Source organism: Alligator mississippiensis, chromosome 5, assembly GCF_030867095.1.
Source record: "Alligator mississippiensis isolate rAllMis1 chromosome 5, rAllMis1, whole genome shotgun sequence".
Classification (NCBI taxonomy): Eukaryota; Metazoa; Chordata; order Crocodylia; family Alligatoridae; genus Alligator; species Alligator mississippiensis.
The window spans coordinates 205149951-205174229 of NC_081828.1; the positions used below are offsets into that span (position 1 = coordinate 205149951).

The 24279-nt window shown below is 43.7% G+C and overlaps 1 protein-coding gene across 7 annotated transcripts in view; it reads right to left on the bottom strand.

Moving 5' to 3' along the window:
- DPP6 (dipeptidyl peptidase like 6) overlaps window positions 1–24279 on the bottom strand; it is a 737431-nt gene that overhangs the window by 158565 nt on the left and 554587 nt on the right. For 6 of the 7 annotated variants that reach the window (XM_059729196.1, XM_019498918.2, XM_014609088.3 and 3 more), the window contains exon 6: window positions 19391–19443. In XM_059729196.1, the coding sequence (XP_059585179.1) occupies window positions 19391–19443 (53 nt within the window). Of the gene's footprint in view, window positions 1–18211; window positions 19299–19390; window positions 19444–24279 lie in introns of those variants that run through there. The other variant, XM_059729198.1, reaches the window with a different exon arrangement.

The following is a 24279-nucleotide window of genomic DNA, read 5'->3' on the forward strand; positions in this document are numbered from 1 at the left end:
ACAGATATGCAGCCTGGCTTTCAAGGGGAAAAAAACTGTTATTAACACCCAATCTCTCATTCTGTTGAAAAATAAAATTGAAATACTTTTCTTGTTCCTTCATCCATTACTTTCGTTTTATAGAAGACCTCAGCAAACATGGCAAATACAATCTAGAAGCAGGCCGCTGTTGTAAATGTCAGCGCTGCATAATGTCATTTTGACGCACCGCAGGCGCCGCACTCTTCCCGGCTCCTATTGTTTCGATGGTGTTTACTCTCAACATGCACAATTATTTTTGATATTCTGAAGTCACTTTATTACAAGCCTAATTATTTCTATAAAATACTACTCTACAGATGAGAATACCAAGAAAGCTCTTGAATAGCACCTTTCGTAGCTGACCTCACAGGCTTTAAAAAGGAAGGAAGTATTATCACCGCCACATGGGGACAAGAAAAGCACAGAGAAGCCCAAGGATGCCCATTGGGCCAATGGGCATGCTGGGAACAACACCCAGGTCTCTTGAGAAGGGCCTACTAAAGAAGGAGAGCGGGCGCACAATTGTACCAGGCCTCCAAGCACAGGGGACCCCTAACGATGATGAGAATGGAATAGATACAGAGATGGTTTTCTGTAGAAGGTAGAGGACCAGTCTAGGTCTTCAGAGATCCCATATTTCCTGTTGCCAAAATGGAAGGGGGGTCCCTACTGGGACACACCAGGCCCCAAAATGTTTTTCACAGGCCCTGCTCCTGTGTCGTACTCCAGTGCACCACTATCCATTGGCCAACGCTGTTTCCTGCTTTCATTTTTATTCCTTCTTGAAACATGCCGTGTTCTGTTCCCCCCTTTCAGAAGAGAATGAAAATGAAAGCAGTAATCAGACACTAGAAATTAAATATAATTGTTTGTAAGGCACCCTGTAAAACTGAGCAAATCCTTAGGGGTTAATGCTTTCCCTAGGCAAGAATCATCTTCCCTTCACAGGGCTTTTGTCAAAAGGCACCAGCCAGGGACAGCTGTACAGCAAGTTTCTGCCCCCTCTTTCATGGGTGTGCAGTTGTGGGAAGGAGGAGGCTTTCTCTGGTGCCCCCATCCTAGAAGACATCTAGGTGTGCTCTACCAGAAATGCCAGACACCAGAATGAAGCACAGCGAAGTGTGGGCGTAACCAGAGACATGCCACTGAACCTCCTTTCCCTACCAGCCAGGGATCTAAGTCTGGTGTTTGAGGGAGCCATACTCCTTCTAAAAGGTGTATAGCAGTGATACTCAACCTTTTACAGTAGTCATTGGTCATTGTGATCCAGCTGCACTGCAGGTCACCGCCCTGGTGCAGGAAGTAGGGAAGAAGAGAGAGGCCAGGGAGGTGCCGATGTCAGGGGGAGCGGACAGGGAGAGGAAGAAAGCAAAGCAGGAAAGGCTGCTGAGGGGATCAGCAGAACAGTGCAGGGTAGAAAAGGGGACACGCCAGGCCAAACTGCTTGCTGCTGATTCCTTATGCTGTGAGCTGCATCTAGTCACCTTAGGGGCCAGATCCAGCCAACAGGCTGTAGATTTTGCACTGCTGGTATATAGTGTTTGCTGCACCAGGGGCATTCGAATACTCCTCCCCAGGCAGCAGGCATCCTGAAGTTGTTACTGCTGTTCTTGCCTTCTGTGGGGTTTCAGCCACATTTGTATGGTATGGGGCAGGCAGCAAGTGAAGGCTTCAACGCACCTTAGGTACAAACCTGCTTCTATAGAAATCAGTTCCAATGGGAATGGCTTTGATTCTTTTCATAGCTACATGCATTTGATGTACACACCAGGAGCCAGCCATTTGTGTTAAGACCACTGTGGTTACCTCAGCAGAGTGTAGCCTGTTGGGCTAAGTACAGACAGTCAAAAAGCCTGAGGCTGAATCGATTCAGTCTTTGCAGGTTAGTCTGCACAGATTAAATTAGGATACACAGATTAAATTGAAACAGAAGTGAACAGACATTTACCTTTGATTTTGCAAATGCAGCCACATGCCTGCACTAGCTCAGGCCAGAAGCCAGGGGTGCTACAGCATGACTCTTTGGTATGTAGCCAGCATTGGCTGTGTGTTCACTTCCTCTTCCTGCTGCCCCCAAGGTCTCTGGGATTTACAGTCCAAAATCATAGCACCAGGACTCTGCAGGGTTGCTCATCATGTCCTCCTCCTGTTTCCAGGTGCCTCGGGGATTTGTAGTCCACAGCTGCAGCCAGCAGTAAGTTTGAGTAGGACAAGGGAGGTTTAACCCCCTCCCTGGCCCCAGACCCCAGCCGAGGTTTGCCTGGGTGGGGGCAGTTCCCTCCCCCTGCACACTCATCCCCAGCCAGGCCTGTTTGTTTTAAAAATAGATATATACTTAACTACCTCTTAAATTGTGCAGAAGGACTGAAAAACTTCTGATGCTTGGTGAAGTCTAAAAAGCAATACAAGATTGATGCCATTGCTTCTAAACCTTTTGATAAATACGCAAGCAACAAATACGGCCAATAAAATATTGTGCTATGTGGCTGCAGGATTAAGACAAACATTTAAGTTAACAGCACTAAATCTCAGTTTAAATTAGAGAGTTTTACTAGGTGGGGTGGTATGGAGGAGCACAAGTGTGGATGAGATTTTCCAAAAAGCTCAACAGTATCTGCAGGAAGTAAGTAGGTACTTTCTGTATTTGACAGGTACCAGAAGACATTTCAGAGCTAGACAACTTACTGCTTTGGCCAAGGTCCCAATGCAAGCCACTGGCAGAATGGAAGAATTGCACCCAGATCTCCTGAATCTCAAACTAAGCCCCTTACCATATGGGTCAGGCTAACACGATCCTACTGTTCTTCCTTCAGGGACTGCATGGAACTCCTTTTTGATGAGGGACTTATAGAAGCAGACAAAGAAACATTCAGCCCTAAACATTTCCCTCTTGCAAATGTCTGAGTTACTGCGTTATCTCTTATGTGGACTGAAGGGAATTTTGTTTCAATTTTAAAGCTGTCTTTACTCTCTCTCAAATGCAGGGTCAGTTGGGTGGTGTGCTTCACGTGACACCACCGTGAGACAGCGAGAATGCCCTCCCTTAACAAGAATCAATTACCCAGCATAAAAGCACATCACTTCAGTTGACCTGGGTTAAACTGAAGGGCCTTGTTAGGCACTGGTCTGCAATGGGAATCGTGAGAGGTCACATATCCCCTTGAGATATCAAGGGAAAAGGTTCAGTCCCTACTTTTATTTCTTTAGAAAAAGTCTTTTCCCCCCCCCCCCGGTATTTTAAACTTTGCATCCTCATTTACATCTTTTAAGATAGTCCCCAGACTCTCCAAGCTCTCTCTCTAGCTGTCCTGGGTTTTCTGGCTGCTTTGCTCTGGTCAAGAGTGATTTAAAGAAGTCATAATTTACGTTCACCTGCAACTCCCAGGGCACTTCCTCATACCTGGAGTCTTGCGTCCACCCACATAAGGCTGGCCTGGCTGGCTTAAGCTTTCCTGGGCATGCTCAACCTTTGATAACCTGGGGAGGCTCCTAACTGTATCCTTGGCTGTCTCTGACCCCTCCTTCTCCTAATCCCCTTTGTATCTTCTCCCAAATATATCATTTTTATAGGTCATCTAGGCCTCTGTGATGATCCTGCGCTCCAGACAGCTGCAAGTAATTAGGCCTTGCTGTTTTTATCAGAGCCGTCCCTTGTGACATCTTTTGCACAGAATATTGGCCTGAAACTGGACAATTTTGGAATCAGTCTTCATGCACCTGCCTACTACTTAGTTCATTCAACATTTGTCTCATGAACTCCTTCTATTATATCTTTATATGTTTTAATAATACACTGCCCTTTTCAATAACCAAACACTCTGTAGTTGATCTTCATTTATAAAATCACTAGTGAACATCCACAGTGTTGCTCTTGCTTCTTTTGTTGCTTAAAATACTGATTGAATTTAGTGCTGTGGAAATGAGGGAACAAAAATTAGCAATTTTGAGCCAGACATGCACAGCAGCAGGTGCTCTGCAAACCTCCCCAATGCCTTTCAAACCTGACTGCTATTCTAGGATTATTTCTCTGGAGCAAAGACTGCTAAATTGTTCCAAATAAGGTGATAGGAATAACAAACAGAATGGAGCATAATATTTATCTGGGAAATGTCTCCATCTGTCAATCTTCCTGTTTTCCAGTTCATAAAACTTCATTAGACTAGAAAAATGCAATCATGAGGGTGAGACCTTGTGCCAAAAAAAGTCTCCACTCAAATTTTCTGAAAAAGGAAAATTCCAAAGTTGTGAATGTAAATCAAGCTATTCTGCTCCAGCTTTCGGTTACGTAACTCTGACTTGTGATTTCAATCTGATTTAAACTGAAAAGCAGATGAGGAACTAGTTAATTAACCCATCATACCAATTCTCCATTTTCTTGTCTGCCAAAAAGTAGCAGGTGATTAACCAAAGAGTGTTTTTATTTACAGGGAATATCTCTTTTTGTGGAAAATTTGACACCCCTATACTATCTCCCTCTTTATTTTTTATGCTGATAAAAACAAATTTCTTTCAGAGACTTCCATGCCAAAGTGGTCTGTCTTCATCCTGCAAGTACAGCTTAACAACAAAATGAGGAACTTTACACTCCAACACAGGGAGAGTTTCTAGCATCTTTAAAGAGCTATGTGACTCTTCAGCCTGGAAAAGCGCAGGCTTAGGGGCAATCTGGTGGCCGCCTGTAAGTTTATCAGGGGTGCTCACCAGGATCTGGGGGAACGTCTGTTCACCAGAGCGCCCCAAGGGATGACAAGGTCGAACGGTCACAAACTCCTTCAGGACCGTTTCAGGCTGGACATAAGGAAGAACTTCTTTACAGTCCAAGCCCCCAAGACCTGGAATAGCCTGCCACCGGAGGTGGTTCAAGCACCTACATTGAACACCTTCAAGTGAAATTTGGATCTTTATCTTGCTGGGATCCTATGATCCCTGCTGACTTCCTGCCCCTGGGGCGGGGGGCTGGACTCGATGATCTTCCGAGGTCCCTTCCAGCCCTAATCTCTATGAATCTATAAGGCAACAAACAAAAACAGACAGTATTTTAGGATGCCGGTCTGAAGCTAAAATACAATTTGGCTGCATGCAAAGCCATGTGTTAGGCAGGCGATCCTCTGTTTTTAAAAGACAATTCCATCTTAAGAATGTGTCATTTTAGTTTCAAGTGTGAGTGAACAGAACGGTGACAATACGACGGGAAATTGTATACATATGCTGTCAACGTGAGCAAATATTGGAGTAATTACAGGCTCTGGGTATTCTGGAAAATAAGCCATAGACAGAGGAGTAACTGGAGCTAAGTTAGGAAAAGAGCATGTTCTGAAATGAGCTCTTTGTGTACTCTGAGGTTTCTGGAGTTCCTTGTTTAATTATGCCACCGTTTCCAAAAACATGGCAAGTGTCTAATGAAAATGATTTCAATAATGTATGCAAATGAGTGTGGGAAAATGGAAGAAACAGCAGGATGTGTGCTGGAAAGACAAATGTGTCCCCAGCTAGGAGTGAATGAATCAAAAAAAGGCAGCCCTGTCTAGGCACAAGAGCTACAACTCTCTGAAAGATCAAATCTGGGTCTAGATAGGAGCTGAGGGGCTTCATACTCCCTTCTAATTAATAAGGGAAAAAAAATCCCAGACATATTTCTAAAAAAAGATATTAGAGAGAATGATGCAAGGTATAACTACCATGACAAAAGAAGGACAATGTAGAACCAGGAAGGTTATCACAGTTAAAACTATGGGTGCCTGGAATATGAAAAGCAAGACAGAGCACAAAGGGCATGTCAAGTACCCAGAGGACTGGAGCTAGTGATGTGGAAGGAGAAGGCAATGCTTCTGGAGACCAGGGATGTTATTTCTGAGAGAAGAAAAAGGCACTGTAAAATAATCAGATGACTTGGTTACTTCAGTGCTCACCAAACAGGAGTGGAGACAGATGTTAGAAAGAGAAACACTTCCCAGGAGATGCACAGATACACGCAGAGAGCCACAGTGAGACGCAGGGAAAAAATACTGCAGGGAATCACAGACTTTCCAGAAGAGATAAACAAGGACTCAGGCTGTCGGAAGTTGCAGCTCCAGGAATCCCTGTCGTAAGATTGAGATGACATCTTAAAAAGATTGGGAAACCGTCTCTGTCTGAGTTCCTTCTCTTAAATATATTTTTGTTTGTAGGCATGCCCACCTTTCTTCCCCATGTTTCTGCCCTCTTTCACAGTGCTTTCCAATGGTCAAAGGAAGAAGCAATGCAAAGAAATCAAACTAATTAAGAGCTTGATCAGAGACACAAGCAGATCTTTAGAGCAATCATAAAAACAACCCACAACACCATGGATTTTACCTACTAGGCAGTGAACTCCCTGGACACCAAGCAGAAAACAAAAAATATTGGACTTCTAAACAAATCTTTCCCTGACATAGGGAACAGTCAGTTAAACTTAGCTAGCAACGTAAGGTGCTAGCTAGCTGGTCTATTTGATCACTGTCTATCTTTGTTTTTAAAGCCTCCATCAGTGTAATATTTGGTTCCAGGCCATGCACAGTCTTATAAAATACTAATACAACTTGACGATCAATCATTGCACAGAGCAGGAGCCAGTGGACATCTATTGGGAATGATGTAACACGATGTTACAGGCCTGTCTGTTGCAACTAATTTTGCAAACAGTGGAAAGGATCTAAAAATCCAGCAGAGACTGGTAAAAGGTAAAGAGTTACAGTAACTCCACATGGAGGATGCTGAGCCAGTGAGGCATCTCTGAGTAAGCATCTAAGAAGGGTGGAAATTGTCCTTACCTTGCTTACAGGAACTTAAAAATGAGGATATAAGACCTTGCTAAATCCTAATGACAACATTTTTTTCCTTTTTATTTATTTTTTTACACTTTTTTCTTCTGCTGGAGTTGTATCAATTCTCCACTGAAAGGAATAGTGAAGAAGCAATAGTATCCAGGTGACAAATTCAACAACGTATGGGTGACTTTCCCTTACTGGTGTTCAACTCTATAGAAATGTTGTAGACATCTAGTCTAAGAGCTTCATAAAACAGGAGGACTCGCTTTTACTGGGATCAGCAGGCTCTCAGATTAAGGCCTGAGAGCAGAGAAGTTAGTATAAAGTCCTAACCTCTCAATGATACCCCAAGAGGTAGAACAGAAGTTTTTGAGAAAGAGTAGGACCAAGTGAAAAGCCATTCGTTAACAGCAAATACGTAAGATCATCTCCCCAAAATAAGAAAGGCGGAGGCAACAACAGAGATTAGGAAAAATCTGACATCACAGCTGCACATTTAAGAAACAGTCTCTGAAACGTCCCAGGAGTAACAAGCCTTGTTTTTACACCTCAGTCAAAAGATATGACAGCCAGCAGACAGCCTGAAAAGTAACCTGTGTCGTCACTCATTTAAAAAAAGATCGCCCTGTGCCCCCCAAACAGTCACTCTTCAGGGAAAGGTTTGGCCCCTTTCCCTGCCCCACCTCTCATCCCATTCCCTCCATGGCACAGTTCCTCAAAATGATTCATTCTGCCAGCCATCAAGAAAACTGTTCAAAAAACACTGCCTTAGAGATTTCTACTCAAACGACCTTGTCTAGCTTGTAAAATCTAATGAGATCATAGCACACAGAGGCAATGCTTGCAGAGACTGATCTGGGTTCTCGAGATATCAGATGAGATACGATTGAGATCCTGCTTGCACTGAAGTCAACACAAGTTCTCTCCTACACGCTGAGACTTCAATGGAAGCAAAATCACGTCCTCTTACAGGAAGGCATCAATTTCAGGGCTTGTCTGAGTTAATCTATCATCTTGTATTACCAGGTTTCAGATAAATGGGAGCACCTTGGTATTTCCTGCATCATTTAGAAGATACAGATTTAATTTCTTCTACCTTGAGCAGAACAAAGCAAACCTGGATGGTGGCATCCCTGCTTTTTTAGGAATGCTGAGATGTACCTTCCTGTTAAATGCCCCACTCCCACACTAACTAATCTATCAGGCAAAAGATATTGAGAAGAGTCATCATTACCAGCCTGTCATCAAAAGGGGCATGGTCACTGCTAGACAGTGCTACAATTAACTAGTTTTAGATTCATTTTAAACATGATTTATGAAACGTACTTTATTTAGAAGAAACAACATAGCAAACCACTTTTACCCGGCTGCCACATAAAGAAGCACTGAAAACTCAAGTATACCTGCAATGGAAAATCTCCCTATGTGGGACTCGAGTGCGAGGAACAGTCACATGGACGTTCCCTCGAGGCGCTGATCTCCCTCCTTAGCCTTGCAGAGATGGAAGATGAGTCACCTCCTGTTCCATTTCCTTTTCTCTTCTTCCCTAGTCCTGGATAGGTGACTTGTAAATACAAGGTCTGTGCCAAAGAGTGAATGGAGGGAGCAGAACTGGTGTAGATAGGTATCCTGCCTTGCTTCCCGTTTTGCTATCCTGGGGCCACATTATAGTTAGCCCTGACACCCTCTCATCATGGTGGCAACCAGGGAATTCCCTAGTTGAGTGGTACTGATGGAAACATGCAGAGAGGAAACGTGAGTGCAAAGCCTGTGAGCCACTCCAAGATGAGCTGCACTGTGTGTAGCCACGGAAAACACGGAGCATCATCAGCTCCCATTAAAATGCATGGCAGTGGGGAGGTGTTAGCACCCAGCAGGATTGCAACATCTCTCTATAAACCACCCTCCCCCCACCCAGGTCTATGTTCTGCAATGCACTGTGCACACTCACCATGCCATGTAACAAAACAATCCTGCATCACAATTTGAAATGGGTTGCACCCCTTTGTTAGCTTGTCAGAGCCACAAGCATTAACACAGCTCATACTGGAGGCTGCATCCACTCTAGAGTAGCAGCCAGCTCAGAAATAGTCTCCTGGGGAAAGGCATCCTAGTTTGTTTCAATTTAACGAAAATCTCACCGCATCTTGTAGATCAACACAGCTAAAACAATTGAACAAATCCCACCTACAGACTCACTTGCATCATCCCCTTCTATTTCAGGGTGTAATACGTATACATAGAACAGTGGAAAGGCTTTGACAAGTGCGGCTGCTGGCCCGTTTTATGTTCTATAATTGCACCGTGATCTAATCTACTCTCTCTTTTTCATTCTACCTTTTCTTTTCTTCTTTCTATCTGTGGCCTGTGTATTGCATTGAAAAGTTTTAGTATAAATAAAAAAAAGCCCAGCAAAGTCCAACCTTCTGGGTTGTCAGTACAGAGAAATGCATAGATCCTACAGAGTTGTGTGATATTTGGCAGTTGAATCTCATCCAGGAAAACATGGAAAAGTTGTACCTCAAAGGCAAAGAAACCTCAGCAAAGCTGGGCTGCGCTACCAGTTTGTGGGGGGCTAAAACTGTTCCTTCTTTTTGTGCAGTTCATCCTGGACAGGAATTTAATGGCAATCCATCCATTGACTTTAAAAAGTGCTGGCTCAGACCCACATGACAGGAGAATTGGTTTCACACCTTTGTTTTTTCAAACACTTCAGTCTGATGATGAGCAATAAGCTATTAACCTTTGTGACAAAGCTACGAGGTGGTTTGCTGGGCTGCTCCCCGCTAATCCATTAGCATCTACTTCTAGCTATTCATTATTAAGGTTTATTCCCTCCCAGTCACAGCAGTCATTATTTCAATCCTAAATGTCACATTTTCCCACTGAGGGCCTATTACTTGCGGTTATCATTGTGTGTTTCTCAAGTACCCTCCCTCATCGTATCTGACTTCAACACAAGAAGGCACAAGACGATTTGCTCTGTTATGGAGAGAACAAATGTTTCCTATTTACAAGTCATGTGCAGAAGATAGATAGCGAAGAAGATAGACCTACTGTAGGGGTGAGCAGGGACTGCTCGGAGGAGATTACACAGTGTGGAAGGGGATTTTTTACTGTTTACATGAGAGCACCAATTCAAGCTGCACTTTGAAGCTGAATTTCTTTTGAACTGGATGCCACTTTGTGAAGTGCGTTGGTGGCTAAAATGATGGCAGCCTTCTTGTTAAGGGGAAAAAAAATGAATAAACCACTCAGGTAATAATTTGGCCAACTAGTAAAGGGCTCACACAGGCAAGTGAAATCAGCTGAAAGACTCCCACTAACTTTAATGGGCTTTAAAATCAGGCTCTTAACCCAATGCATTTAGCCAGGGAAGGGATGAGATCATAGGTTAGTCTTCTGTTCTCAGGAATAAAATAAAATAAAATAAAATAAAATAAGCATCCTGCAATACAAGGATACTGTTATTTGAGTAATGTAGTAGTGTGTGGCACTTTATAGCAAAGCTCCCTGAGCTCCCTATATAAATTACATTTAAAAGGACAATTAAATTGATGGCAGTGATTACTAAAGAAATGGTGGCAGGGATGGAGAATTGATGACAGTGATAGTGGAGTGCAGTTTTTTGGTATACAGAGGAATGTATTGGTTTGCTATACTTCACTGTTACTAGCTTTTCTCCACCCAGTTTTCTGAGGAGCTACCTAGCTTCGGGGAGTGGCTGGAACAGAGAGAGAAAGAGAGAGAAATCACTCATTTCCTCTAGTTAAAACCCAACTGGCTGAAAAAAGATGCGATTCCAGAAGAATATGCTTCACATCTATAGCACCTATCATGCAAGGTTCTCAAAGCAATTACAAGCATTAACGAGTTAGATCTCACACGTCATCTCGATGTAGTAGGAAAACAGCTGTAACCTCCCTGTTTTAGAATCGTGGAAACTGAGCCGTAGAGAAACTACTTTACTCGTCTAGGTGTTCAGGTGCCATACAGGTAGAACGGGGTCGGCCAGCCAGAAGGGAAAGGGGTCAAAGGCATTCTGGAAGTCATCTACAGCAAAGCCAGGAACTGAATCTATTTTTCTTATTCTCAGTGCTCTTATCATTTATTTTAGTTTTGAGACAAAACATTAAATAATGTCTCTCTCAGGAGAAACATGGCATGTTAAAAGAAAGTCCTTAGTGCTTTGCAAAGAGATTTTGTGAATTTCTGTTTTCTGGCTTGATAAATGCAAAGTCTTGGTTAAGCTTTTTTTTTTTTTTCTCTCATTTATTTTATTCACTTTCCTCTGAATTGTTGGTTTGAGAGAGGACATTACTGAACACTACGGAGAGCTGTGCAGAGAAATCTACACGTGTTGCTTTGAAAATTTACCCAGAAAATTCTCTGTTACCTAGTGTATACGTGCCTCGACTACATATTTTGCATCTGTCCACACTGAGGGCTTCACTAGATGTAAATGGGAGTTCGGTTTGGGGGATGAGCCCTGAATATATAATGCAATTCTACAGCATGGGGCAGAAGGGTAAAATCCTGCTTCAGGATTGCACCTTGGAGACACGGTGGCCAGATTATACTTTGTAAATTGGAGAATAAGTGCAAGTCTTGCAGAGCCCCTCATCTCCACATACAATTCATTCAGTAGTAGAAGAACTACCAAATCTCTGTCTCTATGCCTAACCCAGTGAAACATATCTGGGGGTTTAGGCTGTTTTCTCCATGACCAATAGTCTCCTTATATGCATCCCAGCTTAATATGGTAACATAATGGTAGCAGTCCATTGCTTGGAGGGCAGTAATCATCAGATGTCCTGAAGTATAACTATCAGGAAGCTTGACTGACTGCCCATTTTATGCTGAATTCTAAATTAAATTTAAAAAAGGACAGCTGAAGAGCGGGATCTTCGAGGCCACTGTTAAAGTGCTGCGCATATGTAGTCAGCAAAGGAGCGATCGGAAGTTACATTTTCCCTGGGTACTGCCATGCCCAACTAAAGCAGTCATCCAACTACTGCAGCAAACTATGTCCAGCAGCACGTCTCCAATAGCACCTGCCCAAGAGGTAGGGGGATGAAACCCTGCAGTCGATACTCATGGCATAATCCCCTCCTGGCCAATCCTGGGTTTTATCCCTGCTGTGTGACTTTGATTAATACACAACTTTGCTCTGTGCCTCCATTTCCCCATATATAAAATAGGGGTGATGACACTTGTCTTTTGGATCTAAGGAACCTGAGCTCCACATGAGAGATTTTTTTTTAATAATCCATAGCGGTCCCTGTGGGTAGGATAAGAAAGCATCTACACACAGTCTGTTAATCACTGCTGCTGCTTTAATGGAACAACTGGTCCCACCCAGGAGGACCTGTCAAGGTAAATGTACCACAACCTAACAAGAAAGAGGGAACAATTTGACAAGCAGGTAGGTATATCTTCAATCTGTGGGCCTCATCATGATACCTTAAACAAATTAGAGTTACTTCTCTCCTTTCACTGGGAGATTTGAATGACTAAATAGAGCTGGACTGGATTCGATGCAGGAATGTAATGGGACCCAATTAAAGAGTAAAACAATTTAAGATCGTTGGACCACATGGACACAGAGGCCCACTAGGGATCAGTCATGGTGAGGGACTCTGGTAGGTAGAATTTCTCCTTCCCAGACCTAAACACCAGAAGTTTATAGAAAAATGAACAAGTAGGGACATCTTTTCCTTCTGGACTTGTAGAACAGCTAGCAAAATGGGGACTGGTGTTTGGTACTGCATAGCAAATAAATAATAATAAAAGGTTGCCAATGACAACTTGGCAAGTGAAATCATATTATACTACACACTGTGGAAATATATCCTAAAATGTATATAACTGTTCAAAACAAACACCTGCCAGCAGGTACCTTGACAGCACTCCATTAAGGAGCAAAGCAAGGGTGGTGAATTTGATACATGGTGCTTTGTACTATACAGTGTCCAACTTCACAAAACTAAATCCACTAGATGGCACCCGAGATCAGCATGAGCTTCAATGCTCCCCGACTCCTGCTTGGGAAAAAAATGGGTAAGACAAACTTTCAGCTGTGTTGCAAAGTCATTTTTGTTTCACTCATAAAATACGAGGACATTTAGAGACCATAAAATGGCCTTTTTGTAAAAACAAAAAACCCCCCTGAATAATAACACAAGTTTGTTACCAGCTACAGAAATCTGAAGAGAAATTTAGCAATATCTATAGGATTTTTTTACCTTGGTTCTATAAAAAAACCCCCCCAAACTGTGAAGGTTTAACATAATGGGGGAGGACTGAAAATACATGGAGTTTCTGCAAGGATTTATAGCTTTATCTTTAACTTCAGCCTTAGTCTTTGTTTTTAAGTTAAATACTCCAGGTTTCTCTCTATTGCCAGGGGTTACATGCTTCCAGAATCCTGCCACTCTTACACATGAAATACGTTTCAAATCCTTCCACAGGGACACACACAGAAATGAGAGCTCAGGGATTTGAACATCTGACAAGCTGTCTGCCCATGGAGTGAACTGACCAGTGCGGTATCAGTAGAGATGAGCCCAACCTAAGCTCCTCCACAGAAGACCCCCAAAAACTCAGCTCCAGATTTACATCTTGGTGGCTCAGGTCTGTTTCTATTGCATATATGCGTAATCAGTGGGAGCCTGGTAAAAAGCAGCAATTACCCTTTACAAAAGAAATTTATAAAGAGAATTAAATGAAAGTGATTTTTTTGAAGCAGAGCTCAGATTAATTGGCTCCGTTAGTGAAATTAGGAGTGGGCTAGTGGGGCACCAGCTGTAGGCACTGACTCAGACAGGGTGCAAAGTGACAGCACCTCATGAAATCTGTATCATGGCAGTGGCAGCAGGTTAGGGAGATATCCTGCCACTGCATTAGCAGCAGCTAAGACAGGTAAGACTGACATGCATCCCTTCTCCTGCGCTCCTGCACTCGGCAGCACCTCCCACTCCTTTGTGGCAGGGTTTTGCCCATGGCATAAAACTCGCTGGTCACACCTCTGATTGGCTCTCTTATTAGTGAGTCTCAGCCAAGGAAGTGCAGGGCTGAATTTGCATGCTGAACACCTACCTCTCTCATCAAGAAAGATTACTGAAAAGTAGCAGTGCACTGGTATACAGCAGTTGACTATTGGATCAGCACTGATAGAAGGAGAAATGACATTATCGACTTTTTTTTGGTTGTTGTAGCCGATAATTATCAGTATGTGCCCAGAGCACCCTGGCAAGCGCAGTCTGGTCCCCATGCCCACCACTGGCCCAAGCCTACAGCAGGCTACAGGTCCCGATGAGCAGTGGGAGGGAGAGGGAGAGGAGGCACCGGGAAGTGGTCCGCTCTGCCAGACATCGGGCACCTTTGCAACAGCGGCTTCTCCCCAGCGGGCGCAGGACCTTGGCTGTGCAGGGCCCGCTGTCGCTGAGCCAGCAGCATGCTCTGGAGCACCAAACACACCCAGTGCTGGTGTCAACGCACGGGTCCAACCCGGGATGCCAGCACAGGCTGCACAGGGCATGGGGCTGCAGGTAGGAGCTGTGGGCAAGGGGGCAACATGCATGGGAATAAGGCGGTCACCACCTTTTTCATCAAGGGCCAGAGGCAGGAGGCCTGTGTGCATGTGGGTGTTATAAATGCAATGCAAAACAAACAAATAAAAGGTTTATGTCAGTAGTTTAAAATGCCTTGCGCTGTTACTAAATGTCGGTAATTGGATTGGCCATCAGCCGATATGGTTGGTTAATTATTGGCTATGGTATTGGCCAAGAAAATCTTTATTGGTGCACCCCTATGGGAAAGGGGAGGAATGTGGATGAGACAGCATGGGGAAGCTGATGCTGCCAGAGTCTGTTTTGAGGAGCTAATATTTAAGGAGGGCAAATGGCACTGCTGGAATTAGCTAATCTGGTTCCTGGTGCTCAAGGTCCAGTGCACTGATACAGATTTCATAGATTTCTAGGGTTGGAAAAGCTCTATTAGATCACTGAGTCTGACCCCCTGCTCTGGGTAGGAAAGAGCAGTGGGGTCAAGTGACACCAGCCAGGTGCTTGTCTAACCTCCTCTTGAACACCTGCAAGGTAGGGGAAAGCACCACCTCTCCTGGAAGTCCATTCCATATTTTGGCAACCCCCACTGTAAAGAAGTTTTTCATGATGTCCAAACTAAATCTACTTTCCTTCAGTTTGTGGCCATTGTTTCTAGTAACCCCGAGGGGCACTCTGGTAAACAGAGTATCCCCTATTCCCTGCTGACCCCCACAGTGAGTTTCTGGACAGCCACAAGATCACCTCTCAGTCTTCTCTTGTGGAGGCTGAAGAGATTCAGGTCCCTCAGTCTGTGTTCATAGGATCTCACCTGCAGGCCCTCAACCATATGAGCAGCCCTCCTCTGAACACTTTCCAGGTTATCCTTATTCCTCTTGAAGTACAGCGCCCAAAACTGGATGCAGTACTCCACTTGTGGCCTCACCAATGCTGAATAGCAGGGATGTATCACCTCCCTAGACCTGCTCGTGATGCACCTGCTAATGCAAGACAGAGTGGGGTTAGCCTTACTTATTACCTCACCACACTGGCGACTTATGTTCATTTTTGCATCGACTATGACTCTGAGATCCCTTTCTACTGCTGTGCTACATAAAATGGTATGTCCCAGTCTATAGGTGTATTGGTGATTTTTCCTCCCCAGGTGCAGCACTTTACACTTATCTTTGTTAAATTGCATTGTATTCTGATCCACCCACTTCCCCAGTCTGTCCGAATCTGCCTGAATTAGCTCCCTACCCTCTAGCATGTTTGGATATGAAAGCATGATCAGGCCCCCAAGCCAGCCACTGGAAAGGCACACAACATTTTGACTTTAAAAACTGAGATCAATATCTGAGTATTTATATCAGATAGTAGGATCTACATATTAGGTCTAATGCTGCTTGGGTGGTGGTTGCAAGCTTCATTGCTGCTGTGGCACTTGGTACAAGAGCTTGGTGTTTAAATGTTAAATCTAAAGGAATAAAACAAGCACCAACCATCCCACCCCAGGGGCAGCATGATGGCTCCCAGGCCCTCCCTGGTAAGCCAACAGACTTCTTCCAATCCCCTGCTGGGTGCATGCTCTACAAATTAGAGCACAGTTGTGCCTTCCCCTTTAAGAAATGCAAAATAGACACTGTGATTCCCTCCCCTTGCCCACATAAAACTTTTGAGGGTATGCACCATCCTTCATCACATCATCCAAGCTGTATCGCCACCCACTCTAGCCCCCTGGATTTTCTCAGTGTGTGTGTGTGTGTGTGTGTGTGTGTGTGTGTGTGTGTGTACACACACAAAGGCCAGATCAATCCATGCAAGATTACACATTCCCATTAAACATACTCTGGGAATGAATTCACAATGCGCCAATTCCAGTTTCAGATCATCTAACATTAGCTACTGGGACAAAAAAACACCAGCTTGCAAAATCTGCCAAGATCTATACAATGTTATGTAAAATCAAGGCATTTTATAACACCAAACACAGCAATTAGTTCAATTCTCTTCACCGCAGTACTCCCCTGCTCTCCTAACACTGACACTGAAAAAACTGTTAAGAGTTTGACACTACTTAATGCCTCCTGGCAACTATGTTCCTTTCATAATTTTGGCTTCACATTGGATGCTTCTGATTTCAAATATTTCCATTCATCCAGCAGGGTTGTTCTATGACAAAACTAACAAAGGGAAAAAGCTAACGCTGAGTATCTGATGTAATCTGCATTGGGTATAAGAGGTGAGGAAGGATTATACAAGTGTTGAATTATCTGGATTCCTAAACTGTTAATTTTGCGAGTTTCTAATGTGCTCCACATATGAAACAACTTCTTCTGCACTTGTTTTAGTAATGGAATTGAGCTGTGAGATGAACAGTTTGGGGATCTGAAATATATATAGGGAGAATACAGCATTTTGGGAAACAGGGTGTGATATTTTCAGCTAGATACAACTGAAAGGCATTTTTAATGTCAATTCCTTTTTCTTATATTCACCTACAAAGTGTATTTAAAACAACTGCTTGAGGACATCTGGACAGTGGTACACTTTCAACAGGAAGCATGGCTTGTGTCTAGCTCATAGTCAGGTGATTAGGATATTTCTCCTAGGACATGGGAGATGTGGGGTTGAACTCTCCCACAGTTTGAGCAGGGCATTCAATTTAGGTCCCTTGCATGCAGGCAGAGTGCTTTCACTACTAGTTTATTATATAGAAAGTAGAGACCAAGAGGTCCCTGTTTGGAGGCAGCCATAAAGTCCTCCCTGCCTGAATATTTGTATAAAGATTAATTTTTTCATAGATAATTATAACTATTTTGTGTTTGTATTTTCCTGTTACGTATAAAAACAGCAGTATAAAATAATGAAAAATGAAAAAACAAATTTGGGGTCAGATTATACTCTCCTCATGTTTGGTGGCATTTTACTCAAAAAATAGTCCTGCTAACTTCGACAGGGTTTCTTACGTGGTAAGACACTAAAAGAACTGACAATCAAACCCTTTAAAGACACATTGTGTAGCAGTCCTGTCACCTGGACCTTGTGTGATTAGGCCTTGAACTTAGAAAGATGTATACACATGTTTAACTCTTTCCACGGGAGTATCCATACAAGACTCATGTTTATCGTAAGTTGATGTCCCGCTGGAATCGTCTTCCTCTTGTGTCCTTCCACCACAACTATTTGTTTTCCCCCATTCGGACCACAGCAGAGATATTCATGCCGCAGTTCCTGTCATACTTTGTGATTTTGCAAATCCTGCTAAACACCTACTCCCACAAACACTGAAGTCAGAGGCCTCAGTGATGTCAGCAGGTCTAAAGCACTGGCTAGATGAGCACTTCGCTGGATGAGGGCTTTAAAGTAGCCCTGTTGATATCAGTGAGATTAGTCATGCAAAAATTTAGATACTTTTTAATTACACTCTGGGTGCATCTACACGAGACTAATTGTGCAATAGCCTACTACTTTGCAGTAGTGCATCACAGCATGGACTGTGCTAATATGCTATTGCACAGTATTATTAGGCTACTGCGCAGTAGCATCACTGAAAAGGTGTTCGCTGGTGCTACTGCATAGTAACTCTGGTTACTGTGCATTTATTTAGTACTTGGTTATACAAGTACTAAATTAAATGTGCAGTGACCACTGCACATTAATGAACATGTAGATGCATCCTCTGACTGTTATTACGGGTATGTAAAGCATATACTCCATGTTTATATAGGTATACTAATGTAGAGAAAGGAGTATAATGAATTCTAAATGTATAAGCTTTAGCTGAAGAGTTGCACATACAGTATGCTACAATAAAAAGCAAAGCACATCTCAACTGTATTTTTTACCAATTTTTTTAATGATAAAAATGTGTTTAAGTGTGACTAATTGGCAATGTGATGACCAGGACCAACAAATTTATGTTAACTTACTAGCTATTATCTGTATAGTCTACTGGTAGTGATCTGGGGAATTTATCTGCACAATTTATGAGTTCTGATTAATATTATGAGACCTTTATTTTTAAACTGTTGCATTACTGAATAGCTCTGGCCAGGTGTGTCTGCCAGGGATTAGTAGAACCGGATCAGGGACCAGGGTCACTCCAAAAATCATGAAGACTGGTGACAGTAGTGGAAACAGATAGAGACAACGGGCTTACTGGGGCCGAGGCAAACAGATCTGGCCAAGTTTGCCTGCCGCAGGCTGCATTTTGGAGCAGTAAAAAGTTTCTAGAAACAAGATGAAGTGAGAACAGTCTCATAGGGGAAGACAGAAGGATATACAGGAAGGTTTGGACATGAGGGGACATTGTTGAGCCTGCTTTTGTTGCGTCTGTGGGAGGCTGGAATAGCTACAGGATCAATCAAGGTCAGAAAAGATGCACCATGAATTGCTTCCTTTCCTGAACAGAGATTTCCAAGGGCAACGTAAGCTAAGAGAAGGGGCACTTCCCTAAGGAGGCTTGTTTTCCAATGATCTGTAATCCCTGGTGCTACAACCTTTAACTGAAAACACCGATTTGTTTACAAGCCCTGTACAAAGCCTTTGGAAGAGCTGAACTGCGAACTGGAAGGCTCACAACTTCAGTTTGAGTGTGTGAACAGGGAGCGTATTTCAATTAGGATGGGGATGGATGAGTCTGCGTTAGCACCTGGACTCTGGCTTCCAGCTCTTCTGCCCCAAGAAGTGTGCTGAGAGACCCCACAGGCAGTTCCTGGACTCTGATTGGACTCAAGAGGCTTAAAGCATCAGAGGACTCAGCTGCTGCCAGCAAAAGGGAAAGTGGCCAACAGCCAGATGCTGTCATATCTACGGTCCAATCAAAGACTGAACACTGGGTCCTGCAAGATGAAACTCGCACTGTGCGATTCTCTAGGGAAGTTAAATCCTCCTGCTTCCGGATGACATCTCTTGTGTACAACATGTAGGACTCCGGATGCAGCAGCTGAAAGCCAAACCATTTGTGACATTACGTATTACTTTGCAGAATTCCCAATGGCTGCATTTTTAAAATGAAGACATTGAACAATTGCTTACCCAAAAGGTATTTTGCTGAGGACATAATATGCCGTATACGAATGCTGATACACCTGCAAAATGGGGGAGGGGGGAAAAAAAAGACACACAACAAGAAGATTAGTAACGTAACCTGGGTTAATGGGGCTCTCATTAATGCAAAATCTAGCATTTATGGCAAGAGAACTGTACAAAATAATGTTTCGTAATCCGGAGCGGGAGAGAACAATATATTAATTCACCTAATGCTGTTGTGTGCTCTTTTCATCTCACGCCCTATTAAAGTGTTTGGCAAATCGTATATATCCAGATGCTCTGTGCTGTTGCCATGGAAACCGGGTCTTTGATTAAACTAGGGGCACATACTCCCTGCAATGGCTAAATATAGAACAATCATTAATGAGGACACCTTGGTCAGCTGGAGACAGCTTACCTGGTTGTAGCTAGGCACAACAGGGGTAAAATACATATTCACTGGTTTATTGCTGCATAAAGCAAGCAGAGAATAGGACTCTCAGATATCCCCGAGTGTGGTGGCACCTTCACAGATAGCAAATGGAAGCTTTCTGACTTTGGGCTTAATGCTGACTTAAAGCTGGCTTGGTCTAGCAAGTTGTGAGCATATTCAACTCTCCTGAACTTCTCTTAGAGAAGAGGGAGGATTTTCCATCTCCCATGATTAGGCCCCATCATAAGGGAAAGTTTATTACTTGCTTTAAAAAAAAAGAGGAGGCAAGGTCAACAGTTTAAAACATTGGGCTGGTTTTGCACAGTCACCTGAATTCTTGACGGGATTTTGGATTGCTCAAGAGGAGCAAGGGTTCATTACCTCCTACTTTACACACCCACAGTTTCCAGTTCTGTGCCATGATTTTAACTTAAAGCACTTTACAAAGAGAGCATTCTCCGACACACAAATCTCCACGCCTGTTTCCTAAGGTATCTAGATTCCACCATCATTCATAGCGCAATCAAGCTCTACAGTATATGGTGAGAAAGGAGCTTCTTCAATACTAGGCCTGTATACCCATTTTATTTGTGCCTGCTACCAGATGCAATCTAGGGGGAGGAAGAGGCCTTTCTTCCAAAGAAGAACCTAATTGGTGATATATACCTTGATGGCGACCATGATGCATTTGTACTGGTATCATCACACCTTAATCAGGCTTGCAGGACTGTGATTTCAAAGCCAATGCCACAGAATACAAGGTTGTAGGACAGAACCAAGTGAAAATGCTTGTAGCAACTTTTTCTCTTCCCTTTCTTTCTTTGCCCGATTCCATCTTTTATTCATGTTACAGAATTAATTGACTGGCCAAAGGTGAGGGCAATGGAACAAATTACACCAAGTAGAAAGGAGGGCTGGGGCTTACTGCATGCCAGCTGCTCCACAGTAACTGTTTTATCTACTCTATCCTGTAATAAGTGAAATCAAAACTTCAGTCATTTAGAAATTGCTTCATTCAAGGATTAGGTTTAGCTGTGCTAGGTTAGCTTCCACTTAGTGTTACCCCTTTTAACTTGGTTAAAGTTAAAAATCTGTTCTCACAAAAGTCAGATAGTTTAGGACAAAAGCATAGGATTTTAGTTAAATAAATTACACAACAAATGCTGCTACTAAGAAAGGATCATACAATTGTCATTGACATTTAAGCCACTCTACTGGGGATGAAGAAGCTAAAAATATGGGTTACTACAGCTTGAGCTAAAAGAGCTCATGTAATGTGTATAACAGCAGGATAAATGAGGGGCAGTCTGCAGAGCTGTGCTGACTCTTAATCTGGACTACAGTTCCCGCAAAGCTCCAGGTCTAGGGACAGACATTTAAAAAGCCTGAGACCGAATTCATTCAATTTTTGTAGGTTAGTCTAACCTGGTTAGGCTGAATCAGTTTGTAACTGTATCAAACTGAATCAGTTTGTAACTGTACAGACATCCCAGAAATGCAGGCACACTCCTGCAGTGGCTCAGGCTAGAAGTTGGGGGGTGCTAGACTAGCCTTCCCTTCCCTTCTATAGTGTTGATCTGAGAGGGGCATAGCCAGGCAGGACACTGATTAGGGAGGGGTTCCCCCCTCTTGACCCACCTAGAACGCAGTTGATAACAGTGTTTATCACCCCCTAACTCAGTATTTATCAGCTCATTAAGAAAACAAAAGAGGGACATTACTAGCTATCTGTTGATTCCACCTTTGTCCTATCTGCCACAGCATGGACATAGCCAACATGTGGTCTGCTAGCCAATGCTGAGAAGTGTTGTAAGGCAGAGGGGACGGGGGATCCTTGCTTAGCATGGAGTGGTGAGGGGAGCGGGGGAGCAGGGAGAAACCAGGCAATCACTTGCAGTCTCTGCAGGAGCTGCAGCCAGGGAGCAGAGGGGAAGGGCCAGCCCTGTGGTGGAGCAGAGCCCTGCCCAGCCCAGAGAGTGTGCCAGGATGCTGGGGGTGTGTGGTTTATCTTAAATCAACAAGGGGTTTGGGACAGACATTGCATAAACCAGTTTGACCCAAATCAGTTAAGTCTGATATTACATTCAACCATGTTGATCTCAAACCAGCTTCTGATCAGTTAAACCAGTTTATGTGTAATATATGTCCTTAACACAGGGCCTTGGGGGGAAGGGAAAAAAGGAAGAGGAAGCTTGAGGCTGGAGTAAGGGGAAAAGAGCAGCATGCACTGGGACCTGGTCAGCCTTGTGCAGAAGAGCTTGCAGTGGAGCTGGAGACCTCACCGGCTCTGTCAGCGAGGACTGTGGCCAGAAGGAGCTGGATTCAGACTTGGGGTAGCTGCAGGCTGTTGTTTAAGTCCTTTAAAGACTAAAGGCTGGTTTGGGGACACCTCCAGTGGTGGGGGGAATTAAGGTGCTGAGTGGATGTTACCACAGTGTTAATGTTTCTTTACCTTTTCCTGTTCCCTCCTTTTGGCCTATTGACTTATGACCATAACCCCTATGATCTTTCTGTATAAAAATGGAAACTGCCTCCTGCTTCTTGTGCCAGTTTCTGATGTTGGCACACCAGCTTCTATACCTGAGGGCTGTAAGAGACTTAAATTCTCTGTAGAGTGGGTACACAGAGGAAAACATAATATACACTGATAATATAATAACACTGGTGGGTAAGTAGATGCTCCCTTTCTGTGACTGCAAAACCCCAAAATTGCAGCCTTGCATTGGTCCATGAAAGCCAGTGAAAAAAAGCAGCAGGAACACTGCAGGTACACTTTTTCTATCTCCCAAATGCTGGGAATCTCCTACTGGACCAATATCTTATCTTTAGCAGGCAGCAATACTGCACCTTCTGGCTCTCTGTAAATCATTCATTCCTTCCTGAAGAGAAGCTCCTCCAGGAAATATCACAAGGTAACATCCTATTGCTTTGCATTAGGATTTTGTGTCTCTGGCTTGACAGACATGTAAAATCACATGCAACTTAGACCACTGCTTTGTGAATACACATCTGAGAAGGCTTAGGAGCATGATTGATTCCAGCTCAGGGTGGCATTTATTTATGCCCTCCAAACCCACTTGTTTCACATGGTGTCACACAAATTCATGTTGCTTTCCCACTCTATCCCATATGACCCCTTTTTACTAAGGAGATAGAGACCTTTTTAAAAGTCTAAATGTTAAAACTTGGCAAGCTGTAGTGTAGATCTGAAAGCAGGATATGGACTGAGGTTTTATTGTAGCATCACTGCTGCCGGGTCCTTCTTGTAGAGAGCGGACCAGAAAAGATAAGGCAGAAACTGAACTCAGGCTAGCCACAGGAATCAAGGACAACAAAAAGTCCTTCTTCAGATATGTGGGAAGTCGGAGGAAAAACAAAAGCAACGTTGGACCCCTGCTAAATAAATTGGGGCAGCTGATGTCTGACAATCAGGAAAAAGCCAATCTCTTAAACCATTAAACTGCATTGGTCTTCCACCCATCCAAACGTGTCACCCTGTCAGCTAGGATGCAAAGCATCCAGGGAATGGGAGATGGGCCCACAACTGACATGGATCAAGTAAGGGAACACCTCAAGAGGCTTGGCATCTACAAATCCGCAGGCTCGGACAGAATGCACCCGACAGTCTTAAAGGAGCTGGTGGACATCATAGCATGCCCTATGGCAAAGATATTTGAGAACTTGTGGCACTTGGGAGAGGTACTGGAGGACTGGAAAAGAGCCAGCGTGGTCCCACTCTTCAAGAAAGGAAGGAAGGAAAACCCAGGGAATTACAGACCAACCAGTCTGATGTCCATTCCTGGAAAGATCCTGGGGAAAATTATCAAGGGTTTCATCAGCATCAGGCTAATGGAAGGCAACTTTCTGAGTGCCAGCCAACATAGCTTTGTTGCTGGAAGGTCCTGCCTGACTAACCTCATCTCCTTCTATGACCAGATGACGCATTGCCTGGACAACGGAGAAGAGGTTGATGTCATATATCTGGATTTCAAGAAGGCCTTTGACTTGGTCTCCCATGATGTCCTCATGAGCAAGCTGGAGAACTGCGGCCTCAACCATCTCATGGTCCAATGGCTGGGGAACTGGCTCTGGGGTCAGACCCAAAAAGTATTAGTTGATGGGAGCAAATCAACTTGGCACAAGGTGACCAGTGGTATCCCTCAGGGCTCAGTACTTGGGCCAGTACTCTTCAACACCTTCATAAATTGTCTGGATTCAGGCGTCAGATGCGAACTAGAAAAATTCACAGATGACACTATACTATGGGGGAAGGCAGTCACACTGGAGGGTAGGGTGGGGATACAGGCTGACCTGGACAGGCTTGCAAGGTGGGTGGACCACAACATGATGGCATTTAACATAGAGAAGTGCAGGATGCTCCACCTTGGAAGGAAAAACCAGCTTCATACTTATAAGCTTGGCAGTGCTATGCTCACTAGCACCATGACTGAAAGAGAATTGG